Source organism: Prionailurus viverrinus, chromosome D4 (assembly GCF_022837055.1).
Source record: "Prionailurus viverrinus isolate Anna chromosome D4, UM_Priviv_1.0, whole genome shotgun sequence".
NCBI classification, from domain to species: Eukaryota; Metazoa; Chordata; class Mammalia; order Carnivora; family Felidae; genus Prionailurus; species Prionailurus viverrinus.
In genome coordinates, this window is record NC_062573.1 from 71,215,322 (window position 1) to 71,232,310 (window position 16,989).

At 43.5% G+C, this 16,989-nt stretch overlaps 1 protein-coding gene across 7 annotated transcripts in view; it reads left to right on the plus strand.

Annotated features, from left to right (window-relative positions):
• Positions 1-16,989, plus strand: part of TRPM6 (transient receptor potential cation channel subfamily M member 6) — a 206,159-nt gene that overhangs the window by 38,792 nt on the left and 150,378 nt on the right. For 5 of the 7 annotated variants that reach the window (XR_007146402.1, XM_047830720.1, XM_047830721.1 and 2 more), the window contains exon 1: positions 15,854-15,902. The exons of 1 other annotated variant lie outside the window; for it this stretch is intronic. Coding sequence is in view for 5 of the 6 variants with exons in the window: in XM_047830720.1 (XP_047686676.1) it covers positions 15,870-15,902 (33 nt within the window). In the remaining variant the exon portion in view is untranslated. Of the gene's footprint in view, positions 1-15,853; positions 15,903-16,109; positions 16,474-16,989 lie in introns of those variants that run through there. One more of the 7 variants, XM_047830723.1, reaches the window with a different exon arrangement.

A 16,989-nucleotide genomic window follows, 5' to 3' on the forward strand; every position in this document is an offset into this window, starting at 1 on the left:
AGTCCACCCCTGTGAACTCTTGAAATGGACCCTCTACAGTTTCTTTCCAGATGGGTCCAAATGGGGGGAAAACTATTGGGAGTGAAATCAAAATTGAGCAAACAGAGAAACCAGAGGAAGAGGAAAGATAAAAGATAAAAGAGGAAGATCCAGATAAAAGTGGAAGATGGGAGGAGAGCCTCGCTGTGATCTATTGAACGTCAGCCCTCGACACAAGGGTTTGAAAAACAAAACAAAACAAAAAAAAGATGGGAGGAGAGCCAGGAAATCTCAGAAAGGACTCACTGTATTTCTACGCATGACACATAAGAGAGCGAGCTCTGTGGAGACTTAAAAACTATCCCAACTTCTCCTCCTTCTAAAATCTCAGGAAAATTAACTTTCATAAAATGAGCAACAGCGAAGTATTGAGTTCAAGTGCCACACAAAATTGCAATGAGAAATAAAGAGAATAAGGGTCAGAATAATATCCCTAGACAATGAAAGCATATCAGAAAATATGAGTAAAAAAATAGATAAGAAGTGGGTGGCTCAGTCAGTTAAGTGTCTTGATTTTGGCTCAGGTCATGATCTCAGGGTTTCATAAGTTCGAGCCTTGCATGGGCTTTGTGCTGACAGCATGGAGCCTGCTTGGGATTCTCTCTCTTTCTCTGCCTCTTCCCCACAAGTACTTTGTCTCTCTCAAAATAAATAAATAAACTATTTTAAAAAACATAAACACTGGAACTATTTCAAAACAGACTAATAGACAATGAGGAAATAACACAAGCATGAAAGAGCAATATAAATCAGAAATAGAAAAATTCAGAAACGAGGTGGCAGGACTCAAATAAGAATTAGAATAAAATAATAAAAACTTGTAATGACTAAACTAGAAGATATAAGAGAGTATGTAAACACAGCAAATAATGTTTTAATAAAAACAGAAGAATAGGAGGGGCGCCTGGGTGGCTCAGTCGGTTAAGCGTCCGACTTCGGCTCAGGTCACGATCTCGCGGTCCGTGAGTTCGAGCCCCGCATCGGGCTCTGGGCTGATGGCTCAGAGCCTGGAGCCTGTTTCGGATTCTGTGTCTCCCTCTCTCTCTGACCCTCCCCCGTTCATGCTCTGTCTCTCTCTGTCTCAAAAATAAATAAACGTTAAAAAAAATTTAAAAAAAAATAGAAGAATAGCAGAAACAATAGAAAAAGGAAAAGGGAGAAAACAGAATTTGAGGGCTAAAAAAAGCAAACATTGAGGATAGACAGAGATGACTTGCCACATGGTTCATAGGAGTTCCTGAAGAAGAAACCCTAAGTAAGAGAACAGAACAAATATTAAAAAGTATAATTTTTAAAACATTTCCTGAAACTAAAAAAAAAAATTGAAGTATGTATTGAAAGGGCACATTGAGTATCTGAGAACCCTGATCTAGAATAACTGTGTCCCAGTATTATTCTGGTAAAATTGCTGAACTTAAAAGGAAAACAAAAACAAAAACCCAAAAAACCTTTGGTCATCTAGGAAAAAAAAAAACCCATGTGATGTGTAAGAGAAAGAAAATCATACTATCTTCAGACATTTTGACAGCAATAATCTGTTCCAGAAAAAAATGCAGTAACATTTTTTCAGATACTCGGTGAAAGCACCTGTGAGCTGAGGCTTTTGTATCCAACAAAACTGGCCTTCAAGTATGAAGCAACATGCAAAGACTTAGAGAATATTGTCTTTATGAGCTTTACCTGAGTACTACTAAAGAGCAGCTTAACCATAATGATGTGAGACATCACCATGAGTACTGGTGGTGGTATTAAATGTACTGTGTGGTTATCTGTAGATCTAACAATAAATAAGCATTAAAAAGAGAGAGTATAGTATGTAATGGCTACGTGATCTGAGAATGTAGACATAGTACAACTATTTAAAAGGGGAAGAATTACAGTAGCATGTGTAAAATTTTCTTTTCAGAAATAATAATGATTGGTTGTAGTATTAGAATTGTTTTCCTGATGGGGTGCCTGGGTGGCTCAGTCGGTTAAGTGTCTGACTTTGGCTCAGGTCATGATGTCATGGTCTGTGAGTTTGAGCCCTGCATTGGGCTCTGTGCTGACAGCTCAGAGCCAGGAGCCTGCTTTGGATTCTGTGTTTCCTTCTCTCTCTGCCCCTCTCCCACTCAAGCTCTCTCTGTCTCTCTCTCTCTCTCTCTCTCTCGATCTCAAAAATAAACATTTAAAAAAAAAAGAATTGTTTTCCTAAGACTGCTGTGTTTATGTGGGATAAAACCATGAAAAATTAATGGATATTTAATTTTATTGCCTCTGTCCTTGAGAACCAGGATTCTTCGTGTAGTTCAAAAGAATACAGATTTAATATAAAGAAATTAAATAAAACATGTTTCACCTGAGTTTGAATTATAATTTCAATATGAACTCATAAGATATTTTATTTCTCTACTGAAAAGTTCTAGAAATAATGACCAAAAAGCTCCTGTGGCACCCCAGACCGTGGTCTTCCTCAAGACCGTTCCCAGTGAAATAAACCAGGACTTCTTAGAGAAATAGGTGATTCTAATTTTGGAGCTATCAAAGACTATTAGAATGGTCTCAAATAACTCAAGAGATAATTTGAAGAGGCCCTCACTGACCAGAGATGGGATAAATTGAGTTTCAGTAATGATAAGAATTGCAGTGGATTGCAAATGAGTTATCTGGTGCTGTGTAACAAGTTGTCCCGAAGTTTTGCTTGAAGCCAGACCCGTCACATCACAGTTTCTGAGAGTCAGGAGTCCAAGAGTGGCTTATCTAGTTGTTCAGAGTCACGAATGAGATTGCAGTTGGGCTTGCACTGCAGATATGTTTGCTTGCATCTGGGCAGAGAAGATCCACATCAGACATTACTCACGTGGCTCTTGGCAGGATGCTCACGTTCTTCACCATGTAGGCCTCTCCATGGGGCCGCTTACAGTCTGACTTCCCTGTGTGCACAGAGACAGTGAGGACAGTCCAGCTAATGAAATGAAATGATAGGGTTGGAATATGAACCATGTTACAACCCCCAACAAATTAACGAATTTAGGCCCCAGGCATGAAGCGCTGCTGACAATGAAGAACAAAAATCAGACGTATGTGGAAAGAACACACCACCGCCTGCATCTTGCCAAAGGGACTGAGCCTGAGTCTGCTCAGGCCTCTGGATTCAACTGTCAGTTTGCAGGGAAAGCGATAGGAGGAGCATGTTGAACTATTCCGGGAGTGTGCAGTCAGCACCATCCAGACCAGGGGAAGTCTCTGTAGGCCAAACGGCCTGTGTTGTTCAATAGAAAAAGTGTTAGGAAAGAAAGGAATGGAGGAAGAACATGTATATGAAAGGTAACATAAAAAACAAAACAAAAAAAAATGAGCAAGACTATAGCAGGTAGGAATGCATTCTTGGTTGTTAAATTATAAAGAAATGCGGGGCGCCTGGGGGGCTCAGTCAGTTGAGCATCGGCTCTTGATTTTGGCACAGATTGTGATCCCAGGATCATGGGATCAAGCCCCACGTCAGGCTCTGTGCTGAGCATGGAGCCCGCTTGAAATTCTCTCTCTCTCTCTCTCTCTCTCTCTCTCTCTCTCTCTGTGCCTTTCTCTCACTCACACTCACTCTCTCTAAAAAAAAAAAAAAAAGAAGAATGCCATGCACATGTTCTGATCTTTGTTTATTTCACTGACTGTATTATTATAGACTGTTCCCTATCCCATAGGGCCAAATTAGATAAAAGTGATAACGTCAGTCCCTCTTTGTAGGCTGCAACCAATATATTTTAACCTGTAAATAGTTTAAATAAGCAGGTACCTTTTCTCAGAATATACTCTATTAAATAAAGTCAGTAGATATGTCCCTAGTTTCCCCAATTTGGAGATACTGCTCATATTGATTTTGAAGGCACACATTTTTCATAAAACTTTAAATTTACTTGTCCTTTTCTTTTTCTTTCTTTCTTTCTTTCTTTCTTTCTTTCTTTCTTTCTTTCTTTCTCTCTTCTTTTTTTTTTAAACCCAAGGTTTCGGCTTAAACAAACAAAACTGCTCACCGTTTGATTCAGACAAGATAACCCCAAGGGAAGGGTGGATTCTGGAGTTAGCAAAGTGCTCCTTCAGCATTTCCCTCAATGAATTCAGGGGTATTCTATGGCAAGTGTCCAAACAACACACGTGTGATTAACCTTTGTGCTTCTCGGTTGATAACCGCCTGGTCATGGTGATAACTAGGATTAAAGGAGACAGATGTGCCTCTAAACTCTAATCTTGGTCTGGTAAATGTTTTCTGGGCATCAAATCGTATTCTTCAAAAAAAAAAAAAAAAAGTTGGTCAGGTATTTTAACTCTCTCTTTATTTTCTTTAACATTTTTTGCCTTTTCAGTCGCTCTTACGTAATATCTATCGAGTACCTGCCCTGCAGTTAACAGTGGGCAGTGCCACGGTGTGCCAAGGAAGGAGGTGAAAGAGCTTACAGTTTTGCTGGGGATTCACGATAGACACACGTAAGAAACAGCGAACGGGATAGTGTTGCATCCACCTGTGTGTGTTTGTCTCATTGCGTGTAAGCACACAGTAACGTAAGTAATACAAGCGTAAACAGACGCGGATGCTAAGCAGTGTGGCACAAACAGTTAGAAAACAGGCAAGATGCAGTTTGGAAATTATGTGAAGGGACAGCAAGCCAAGACAGTCGGCAGGTGTGTGAGTCAGGTTGTTGGGCAAGGCTGTGCTGCAGAAACCTCTGGAGCTGAGCGTTTCTCTTTCTTTTGACATAATTATGGATTCACGGGAAGTAGCAAGAATAGCACAGAGAGGCCTCGTGCGCCCTTCGCCGAGCTTCCCCTAATGGTAACAGCTTACACGACTGTCTGTCGTACAATATCAAAACCGGCATATCCACATTGGACAATCTACAGATCCTTCCCGGTTTTCTGTGCGCATACTCCTGCGGAACCGAGCTTTGATAAATCAATTTCAAAAGACAAGAGGAATGAGGAAAAACTGGAAGAACCAAAACCTCACAGGGCAGTTCCTTTGCAGAGATGTCCTCTTTCTCTTTCCTTCCAGTGTGTAGGTATGCCACATGCCCCTTTGAACACTCACTGCCCGCCCCCCCTTACCTCGCCCGCCCCAGCGGGCTTGCCGCTTCCTCTTCACAAATGCTCCCCGAGCACTTCCTGCTGTGCTCTTACCCGGGGGTCCAAACGCAGGCAGTCTCCCTCCTAGAAGTCATCCACTGTGTGAGCTGGTTTGTAAAGAAGCGGTCTGGAACCCAGAACCGATTTTCCCATGGAGACCGAGGTACAGAGGTGATGGGTTCCTGGCCTCTCTCCTGGCCTGTGTCACTCAGGATGGAAACAGTCCTTATTCGGAGCAGTGTCTGTCATTGCTGCACATGGTGGTTGTGTGCTCCCTGGGAGTCGGGGAGAGGGATTCTCTGCTGTATCAGACGGATTCTTCTCTTAACAGGTCCCGTTTTGTAGCCACACTCTGCCACTGTGTACAGTGGGTGACGTTAAAGGGAACGCCCCTCCCCCCTTTTTAAAATGTTTATTCATTTATTTTGAGAGAGAGAGAGAGAGAGAGAGAGAGAGAGAGAGAGCCCTAGTGGGGGAGGGGCAGAGAGAGAGGGAGAGAGAGAATCCCAAGCAGTCTCTGCACTGTCCGTGCAGAACCCGATGTGGAGCTCAAACTCACAAACCGTGAGATCATGACCGAAGCCTAAACCGAGAGTCGGAGGCTTAACCGACTGAGCCACCCAGGCGTCCCTAGTTCTCCTCATCAGCTCTCTGTCTTGCACTTCCTGTGTCATCTCGTATGGAACTGACAGTTCAGTGGGTCAACACTTGAATTACAGATTGCATTTGGTGTAATTGAAACCATTGCAAAAGAAAGAGGCAAGGCCGTTTCTAGCTCCAGCAGCATCGGGGAGGAGCTCCGAGCACACCCAAGTGCCTCCATGATTCAGAACTTTGGAGAAGAGGTGTCTACCCAGAGAAATGACAGGGGCCACCCTCTCTTTGGTTTTCCTCCTGAAATACGAAGCTGCCCTTGACACCTGTGGACAGAGTCAAGAAAGGAGCCCGGTCCCTTCTGGGCCACAAGCCCTATAATCTCTGGGTTTACACCACCCTTCTGGAAGAAGTTACACTGGGAACCTTGCACTTCCGTTCAGGCAATGTTGACCGACATCCTGCTCTTTTAGTTCTTCAGAACGGAACCTGCTATCGCTAAGTGCTCACTCTAACCGGGGAAGAAAGAAGGCCAAGTGTCCAGACATCTCTGAGTAACAGCCTCCTGAAGTACTCTTGTTTTCTTGGGTGGTCCTGATACTGACTTGGTCCCATGACCATGATTACAGATTCTTTTCTATTTCTGCATACAGCCTCAAGGAGCGGCAATCGGGCTTGTGTCTTCTCGATGCTGTCCTAGTTGGGACTTTTAAGTCTATAAATAAGTGTGCCTGTCTCTTTAGATCTAGCTGACAGTCCACAGGAAAGTGTGTGTCTTCTAATCTCTGCTCATTTCAATGAGGAGATGCATTATTTGCAGCAATCATCTTCTCCTTTTGTGGTTTTTGATTTCCGTTACGCTATGACAACTTCGCAAAACATTTTATGGAAATATGATACTAATACTTGTACAAGTCCGGCTTTCCTCTGTCGATACAGTCATGCTGGCCTAAGCATACTAATGCCATTAAAAGCTAAAATGTTTCACCTTGCTTATTCTTCATACTTTTTTAATGAGAATCCCTGAGCCCCATAGCATATACTTAGCAGTTTACATCCGTTTCTTGATAACTTTTAAAGTAAGAGAGGGTAATTTGGAGCAAGTATGGTGCTTACCAAAGAGGTATAGATAATAAAGCTCTTACTTCCATTTAATTGGGTTGAATAAACATTTCTTGCATGCTCGGCCATGTAAGTGCGAGGTCAGGCAACGGGGAAGAAGCAATTCCTATCTTTACAAGGTGTACAGTCTAGTCAAAACAAAACAAAAATTGATGAAGGCTATTAAATGAATATCCTTTGTTGTTGCACGAAGGGAAGTCTGTAATATTCAGAGGCCACAGTGATTGCGAAGAACGTCATGGCTGAAGGGAAGTGGGTTATAGGAAGGATTGTGAGTGGTGTAGGTGGGATGATTGCACAAACATGGGCTCTTTTGAGAATAAAAAAGGGTGCTATTCATATTTATGCCTGGGATAGATGTACTATCTGGGTCTATGTTAGGGCAACAGGGAGTAATGACGCCCCTCGTTAAAAGGCCAGATTTGGGGAGAATTGTCATGAATCTTTTTTTTTTAATTTTTTTTAATGTTTATTTATTTCTGAGACAGAGCATGAGTGGGGAAGGGGCAGAGAGAGAGGGAGACACAGAATCCGAAGCAGGCTCCAGGCTCTGAGCTGTCAGCATAAAGCCTGACGCGGGGCTCAAACCCACAAACCATGAGATCATGGCCTGAGCCGAAGTCAGTCGCTTAACCGACTGAGCCACCCAGGTGCCCCTGTCATGAATCTTAACGGTAGGAAAGCATATTGGTTTGTGTGGCTGCCATAAACGGATGGCTTAAACAATGGATATTTTATTGTCTCGTAGTTCTGGAAGTCAGAAGTTGAAAATCGAGGCATCGGCAGGGTTGGGTCTTCTGAGAGCTGTGAGGAAAGGATCTATTCCAGGCCCCTGTCCTTGGCTGGTAGAAGGTTATCTTCTCCCATCTATGTGTGACTCTGCACATGTCCACATCTCCCCTCTTCATAAGGACACCACACCATATTCGATTAGAGTCTAACTTAACGGCCTCATTTTAAATTGTTACCTCTGAAAAAATCCTGTCTCCAAAAAAGGTCACATTCTGAGGTGCTGGGGGTTAGGATTCCAACATACCTTTTTACGAGGGCCACAATTTCAACTAATAACAGAAGCGATGGTAGGAAACTGGCAAGAGTGCCACAATAGTAGAGAAGTCAACATCTGGAGAGTTGGTGGGCACTGTCCTCCTGGAACACATCATGATCAGGAGGCACATCTATTAGGTTTGAATAAGATGGATAAGAGAGAATTAAAAAAATGAAGGATCAGTAGAGAAATGGGGACTTTTTGGGGGGCATTATTTGTGCTTCAAGAGTCCTCTTTCCATATGGGCAATAAAGATTGGACACTGGTGACAGAGGGATCTTCAAGTGACAGTTGACTAGAGTGCCTATCGAGCTGTGGGATGCCCTGTCTGGGAGGAGCCACGGATAGGCTGGCCAGATTTTAGCACCTTAGCGGGTAATTCTCTGCTATGAGTCCTGACTTTCTTTACTTATGAAATGAAAGCTATTTTTTTCCTTTCCCCTTCTCCACAGGGATTTTATGGTTCACAGAATAATAAAATAGGATGAATTCTGAGCTCTGTGGAGGAACTACCTTGAGTTAGTTCAAAGTGTCTATAGTGACCAAAGTTTTGGGGCACGTTCAAGAAATAGCATATCGAATTGATCACTTATACTTGCAAAATAGTATGTGGAAGAAAAGTCAGGGAAAGGAATATACACTTTGCTTGACTTAGGTATTAGAGGCTTAGGTATAGAAATCTCAGACCTTCACGTTCTTGCAAAGTATAATCTGTACCTGTGTGTCCTTACTGTGAAAGGCCAATGGGAAACTTCATACATCACGATAATATGTGGATTCCTGCTGAAATTCACATAGAAATGTTTTCATTCTTATGTTGTTGCTCTTTCATTATTGATCTTGATCTCCGTCAGTATTGATGCAATAGTTTCCTTGGCAAAGAAGAAGTTGGCATCAGGGTTTTGTGTTCAGTTAAACAGCTGTAGCCTGAACAAAATTATACTAGCCTGTGAGGTTAAGAAGTACCAGGCTATTGAGGGTAATAGATAAATCATAGAATATAAAAAAATAATAGCACTGGTTCTGAACTTTGGGCCCAAAGGGTCTGGGAAATGAGTGATTCACATTTTATTCATCAGAGGCAATAAATGATGAGAAAGAGTACAAAATGGGAATTTCAGGTAATCCCATAAGTCATTCCAAGATATGTGAGATTTTCACTTTTAATGAATTTTAAAAATTACAAAAATAATAAGATCGCATTACAGAATACTTGGAAAAAACAAAAAGGAGCCATTTCTAATTTTTTGTCTACGTAGTTTTTTACATAGTTGTACTCATACAGTATATGCTCCCTTCTAACTTCCTTCTCGGCTTTCCTTTGGAATCTTCTTTGTTAGTATTTTTCAACAGGTACATATTGCCCATATAATAATTTATTACTTCTCTAATAATAGCCTTTAAGCTAATTCCTAATGTACTATATAATTTTGATACGAATATCTTGTTATATGAATTAGCGTCGTACATAAGGTGTTTTTGGGGGCAAGAGTTCTAGATGTGATCTTTCTGGGTCCCAGGGTTGTAAAGCCTTCTATGACAGCATTTTACTCTTAGGTGAGTAACACAGTCTCCATTTCACCAGAGCTGTGAAGTTCCTGAGTCTAGGCCTCAAGTGACCTTGCAGCCTCGACCCTCCCCCTCATGTAACGCTACCCAAACCACCATCCTGGGAGGAAAGACCACGTAGAGAGAGACCAGCCAACCTTCAGAACCACACAGCCAACCCTCAGGATTTATTTACTTAAAATGGCCAGATAAATTTTGTGCTTGGATTACAGCAATTCCAGATTTAATATCTAAACATAATGACCTTATCTCAGAAAAGTTTGAGTTATCATACCTTCAAGGATATTACAGAAATGCCCGGGCATCTTTCTCATTAAGTAAATCATACGCAATTTGTGTAGAGAAGGATGTAGAGGCCTCGTCGGCACTGGAAGCCTGCAGTTGCTTTGGCTGTGTAGACCTACTACTGCCCTGAAAGCTGGCTGGAAGAAAAATGGGTCTTCCCTCAGCGTTTATAAATAACTTCACTGAAGGGACATGAAAACGAAATAAATAATAGCAAAATGAGACCTCAGTAGTAAATGAATTTGAGATTATTCTGGAGAGGACCTCCGGCGGGATGGAGACACTGTGGGCCTCAGAATCAGACAGACTGTCCCCGGAATTCCAGTTTTTCTACTCAGCCCGTGACTCTGGGCAAGTTTTGACCTTTTTTGGCTCAGTTATTGTATAGAATGATGGTTAATAATGTCTTAAATAAAAATAAGGTATATAACAAAGTACCCAGCCCACAGTGAGTGCCCAATAAGTAGCCATTTCTTCCCTCCTTTATTCATGGCACACATTGATAATGTAAAGAATATCTCAGAAGGAATACTTAAAATATATTAAGTCAAAATGCTTTTAGGGGCGCTTGGGTGGCTCAGTCTGTTAAGCGGCTGACTTCGGCTCAGGTCATGATCTCACGGTCCGTGAGTTCAAGCCCCGTGTTGGGCTCTGTGCTGACAGCTCAGAGCCTTGAGACTGCTTTGGATTCTGTGTCTCCCTCTCTCTCTGCCTCAACCCTGCTTGTGCTCTGTCTCTCTTTCAAAGATAAACACTAAAAAATAAATTAAAAAAATGCTTTTAAAAGACTCTCATTGTTTATTTATTTGAGAGAGAGAGTGCCCAGGCACGAGCAGGGGAGGGGCAGGGGGAGAGAGAATCTTAAGCAGGCTCCACGCCCAACCCAAAGCTCCATCCCACATCCATGAGATTGTGACCTGAGCCAAAATCAAGAGTTGGACACTTAACCGACTGAGCCACCCAGGCGCCCCTAAAAGGCTCTCGTTTTAGTTCAAGGGATTACATACATAGGATTTTTATAACTTTCTGTGCGGTTCTGTTCACTTAGAAATAAGTTGAAAAGAAAAAAGGCAGCGCTATATAAATGAGTCAGGTGTGGAGGGTTCAGTTAGTTGGTTTCTTCCACTTAAGCCACTTATTTTCTGTCTTTCAGTTTTCTCCCCTAAAATGCAATAGTGAAATTCCTTAAGCTACCAGAATACTTGTTCCGTGGATGAGCAGCTGTGGCTCCCCTTTCAGGGAAAACATAACAGGTTGAATAGTGGGTTTGGGGTTTTTTGTTTTTTCTTCCAAGTAACTTAATCAAGAGGAAAGGATTCAAGGTTAAAATGTTAGTACTGGTAGACATTTCCTGTCAAATAAATATATTCTTGGTTCTGATATATGCAAGTAATAAAAACCAATCTCTGACTCATACAGTTCGTTACCCAACTAAATTTTTAATGAACGCTCATTATGTTCAAGGTGTATGTAAAAAAGAAAAGAAAACAAAACCAAATAGTAGATCTTTACAGCCCCATAGACCTGTGTTCAAATTTTCATTGGCCTCACACCTTACAAGTTGAGAAACCGGTGAGACTCACAGTGAAGATTTCTGACCTTCAGTGAATCCTCACAGAGATTCTGTGTGGAAAAGAATGAGAAAATAAACTGAGTTACGCATTGCCTCACAATGAATAACCCCCAAATTTAGTGGCTTAAAATAGCATCAGATGATAATGCCACGTAATTCTGAGGGTTGGCGCGTCTCTCCGCGTGGTCTTTCTTCCCAGGATGGTGGGCTAGGGTAAGGTGCCCAGGGGGTGAAGACCGAAGCTTTCAGGGCTGCTTGGGGCCTAGACTCAGGAATTTAAACTCTGTCACTGTGGCCATATTTTATTGGCCACAAGTTTAGTTCGGATTGAGGGCTGTGGAGAAGAAATGGAGCCACTGCATGGGGTGGGGTAGGGGTGGGGGCTGTCGCAGGGTCACATCGCAAAGAGGTGTGTGCTGGGATGGAAGGAGTTTGTGGCCGTCGACCAGATTCAGCTGGCCCGGCAATTTGTTACAGGTGCTCAACCAGTTTTAAGACCCTTCTTATCCTCCCTCCAGTAATCATTCAGAGTTGAATGTGAAGGTACAGTTCTGGTGGAGCTTAGGTTTGGTGTCATCATCTATAATGCACACTTTATTTTTTATTTTTTTTAAAGACTCTTTTTTTTTAATGTTTTATTTATTTTTGAGACAGAGAGAGAGAGAGAGAGAGAGAGAGCGAGCGAGCATAAGCAGGGGAGAGGCAGAGAGAGAAGCAGACACAGAATCCGAGGCAGGCTCCAGGTTCTGAGCTGTCAGCACAGAGTCTGACCAGGGCCTCTAACTCACAAACTGCGAGATCATGACCTGAGCCGAAGTTGGACGTTTAACCAACTGAGCCACCCAGGTGCCCCTGTAATACACACTTTAAAAGAGCACCCACAGCTGCTTGAAGCTACCAAAGTGGGCTGGTGCAACAACGTTGTGTGATAGAATGTCCAGTTAAATTTGAACTTCGGATAAGCAATGAATAATTTTTTAATGTAAGTTTGCCTTCCCTTGTTAACAGTTTGGCTATATTCTTCTAGAACTTTCCTGTGCATATTCCAGTCTACACATAGAAATCTTAAACAGTGGAATGATACTTACTTTTACTAGTTGCTGTTTCCCCTTTCTATTATCTGTACATTTAGATCTAACTCATTCTTTTGAAAGCTGCATGGTGTTTCACGGCATGGACTCACCACAGTTTATTTCAATGTTCATGACGGCTGTGTGAGTTGTTAGCAATCTTTATTCATTATAGAAAGTGCTACTACATATATCCTTATATACACATCTTTGAGTATTTCTGAAGTATGAAGCCCTAAGATGGGCACTGTGATGGAAAAGGACATGCCTTCAATCAGGAATGCTAAAATGCCTTCAAAAAGGGTATTGTTTTGAGCCACTGTGTGGCTCAGTCGGTTAAGCATCCGACTTTGGTCATGATCTCACGGCTCGTGGGTCCAAGCCCCACATTGGGCGCTGTGCTGACAGCTCAGAGCCTGGAGCCTGCTTAGGATTCTGTGTCTCCGTCTCTCTCTCTGCGCCTCCCCTGATCATGTTCTGTCTCTGTCTCTCTCAAAAATAGATGAATATTTAAAAAAAATTTTTTTTAAAAAGGGCATTGTTTTAAACTTTCACAAAAAGTATTTTAGGGTTCCTATTTCACCTTGCCAGCCATTAATAATTTAATCTTTGGTTATGTAATAGGAGAAACAATCCATTTTCATAGCAAATAGAGAAATAAATTGGGAGCAGATTCCCTTTAGAAGCATGGAATAAGAGAGAAATTTATCCAGTAAGCAGAAGAAAATAGATTGCTTCCTTTCAAAAGGAAATTTGGGGCACCTGGGTGGCTCAATCAGTTGAGCATCCGACTGCCAATTTTGGCTTAGGTCATGAACTAGCGGTCGTGAGGTTGAGCCCCGTGTTGGACTCTGTGCTGACAGTGTGGAGCCTGCTTGGGATTCTCTTTCTCCCTTTCTCTCTCTGCTCCTCCCCCAAGCGCATGCTCTATCGAAATAAGCAAATAAACGCTTTAAAAATAGGAAATTTGGTTTGTAGCCGTTTGGGAAAATAAACACGTGAAATTCAAACTCAAACCCTTGGTTTTGAATAGGAACATCTAGAAACAGACAGTTACACAGGAATGGACTAGGAGAGCTGAATTTCATCCTTCATTACTGGCCATACACCTTCATCTGACTTCTTCCATTCATAACCCATTCCTTTAAACTTTCCCCACTTGTGGAACACCACACAGTAGGCTCATCATAGTTTCCACTACCCCCTCAGAATACCATGGCATTTGTTTTGTTTCCTTTATGCTTCAGAAAGGAAAGTGGTGACCACAAACTAGAGGTGATCATATGCCCTGATGCATTGGGCAAGAGGTTTCCCATGGTGCTGTCTCTTCTTGGTGTAAAGGCACAGAGTTTTTTGTTTTTGTTTTTGTTTTTTTTTCCCCTCATTTTCTCCCCGTTGGCTGTCCAGAGAGGCTGGGAAGTATTACTGTGCAAAAACCCCAACAACCCTCACTCCTGTCCGAATAAAGGAAATCCAACCAAACCAATTCCAAGCTTGAAGCAATTCTCTTCAAGAGAAGAACGCGTATCTTAGAAGCTACCCCTTAGTGGCTTCCAATTACCGGGACTCATTAAGATCTTCACACATTAAAAAAAAAAAAATGTTGTCATACCCATTTTTCTCTGCTGAAAAATCAGCTGTTCCTTTCCATTCTGAAATCTCATATTGACTTTAAAACCATGTTGGGTCAGGAATCAAACATTTACAAGGTCTAGGATAAAAAAGGGAGGTCTGACAAAGCCGAAGACATAGGAGTTAAGAATGGGCAAAAGAAGAAAAGTCTAAGGGAGGGCAACAAATGAGAAAATACAACGCTGTTTCTGTTGACGAGGGTTACCAATGGTGCCCCAGGTACTGTTTCATTTTTTATTGTTCCTCCTCCTACAAACTCAAACTCCTTGCAGACTGGACAATGTCTTATTCATCTTTGTTTTCCCAACACCCAGCAGGATACCTGACAAACAGTCTGTGTTCAGGAAATATTTTTTGGCCTGAATCACAAGCCACACTAGACTACTAATGAACATTCTAAAGTTTAAATTTCATAGCTAGTCTCTGGGCATAGGTATATTTATGGCCAGAAGACTTCTATAGATAAGCCTTTAAGTTGATCAAGGTGCCTGTAAAAGATGCAGATTCCCTGCCCCCACCCCAGAGATTCCAATACAAGTGGTCTGGGAGGGGTGGGTGGGGCCCTGGGAATCTGCAGGTTTCACCGATGGCTCAGGTGTTTCGGATCCAGCTTGGGAACTGAAGGCAGCTAGTAAACTAGCCCATCAGATGCCATACGCCCTGGAATTGCCCTGGTATATCCTAGTATGGCTGTGGTATTTTAGACTTTGTGCCTTGTAGCTTGATCTGAAACGAACATATAACCATACCAACATGTAAATGCACCAAAGATTAAACAAGAAGATAGTGATCACAGTGCACCAGGATTCCGAAGAACCTTGGATCTCAAATGTCCAGTCTTCTTGGCAGGTCTGCAGATTTCTGAGAGCTCCAGTCCCTAGTGCTGCAGATTTCTGAGAGCTCCAGTCCCTAGAGACCTAACAGGGGACATACATGGAGGAACACCAATCAAGACATGCTTAACTGCCTTAAGTGGGAGCTTCTGAACCTGTTAACTGCTTACAGATCATTAACAGTTTGAAGGAGATGGGTCAAGGAGAGGAAAGATTGAATGTGTTAATAGGAAAACAAAATGTTACTACACATATGAGAGGTTCAAGTTTTCTAATAAACAAAGAAATGTTTGTTAAAACCACACTGAGAAATGGGGGGGAACCCATGTCTGCAAATGTGAGCTCCCTGGGCAGAAATTCAGAATGGACTAAAATGGTAGGCGCCCCTAATCTGAAGTCAATAATCAGGGATGAATAGCTAGCATTGTTAATTACAACACTTGTAATTAATTACAAGTGAGAATGACTTCTGCCAGCATACTGGGATCCACTCATAGTCACAGACCCAGCCTTAATCAAGACTCCTAGCTAGGAGAATGCACTGAAAATACACCGAAACCAGGAAAGCATTTGTATTGGCCCTTTGTGGATTTCTTTTGCTCAGTAGAACCTCTGAGGAAGGTGGGTTTATTTGCTGTCATTCCCACGGCATAGATAAGTAAACTCAGGTGCCAAGGGGTCCCTTGGCATACCCACTAACTCCTCCATAGTAAAAGTGCTATAAGGGTAAATGTCTCGTGTCCTCCCCCCACCACAGTGACTCAACAAGAACAATGCAATACCACAAATCTGTCTGTTGCTGAACATTCCATTTGACCCTCACTATACTCTTTTCATTTAGGTAAGGTCGACACACATCTTTCCTACACAGGCGGTAACTGAGGGGAAAAAGTATCATGACAAATCTACAGGGCTGTAAAAGGCAGCGAGTGGAGGTGGAGCCCAGATCTGACTCCACAAGTCAGAAGCTCAGATAAGGCTTTGCTAGCGGGGCCTGCAAGGCAAGGATGAAAGCCCGACGGGCTGTGGAGCGCTCACAGGTAGGCAGGGCAGCCCAGGTTTGGTGGGGCAAAAGAGCCTTAGGCCACTCACCTGATCTGCACCCAGGGCCCTGGGCGGCTGTGGGTGGGGCCAGTCGCAAAAGTATCTAACTCGGATCTAGAATAGCTAGGATTTACGAAATACCTGCTCTCCCTAGCCCTCGGGTCTCCACCAGAAGCTGATTATCATCTCTGAGGTTTTGGCCAATGCAGGGCACCCACTAAAGGGCTGGTCCCGCAGTCGCCAGTCCAGAAGCTGGGATGGGGCCAGCGCAGAGGTGGTGTCAGAGCGGAAACCTAACGGGGCACGGGGTTCAGCTTAGGGCGGTAGGGACGCGTTCTCTGGTTCCGCTCGTGGCCGGTGGCAGAGGAGACCGGACGTGGCGTGAGCCGGACGCAGGGAGGAGAGAAGGCGCAGCTCGGAGCGGCCGGGGGGCACGTCTGGCAGGCGGCGATCCGGCCCAGCCGGGCGCCGCGGTTCCCGGAGCCCGCGGAAGAAGTGCCCAGGTGCTGTGTGCGCCCCTGCGCGGCCCCGCGCGGGAGTCCGGGAGCGATGAGAGTGCAGGTCAAGGTAAACTCGGGCCCCTGACCTCGCGCCGCCGGGATCGCGGTCTGGGGCCTTGCGGACGGGCTCCTCTCCACTCCTGGCCAGCAGCGGGGCTGGAATTCTGGGGGCTTGGAGAGGGAGGGCGCCCGCAGCCGCTGGGGACCCTTGGGAAAGAAGTGCGCTTGAGGACCTAGGGAGAGGAGTGGAGACCTTGGTCTCGTCAGGCAGCCAGACCTCAAGGTGGCTATCACTTACCTTCTTTGTCCGGACTGGCTCACACTGTGTGTGAACACGTAACGTCTACTGAGCGCATCGTGTTTCATTCGTTTCGGTACAGACGGGTTGTTAGGAGCACTGTCTTTGGAGCCAGATCACCTGAATTAGCGTATCAGCTCCGCCACTAACTAGGATCCTGAGCAAGTTACTCAATCTGTGTGCTTCTGTCTCCTCGTCTGGAAAATGAGATGATAATGTTTATAATTTGAAGATTAAATGAGCTGCTTCATATGCCATGCACTTAGAAAATAACGCCCAACTCAC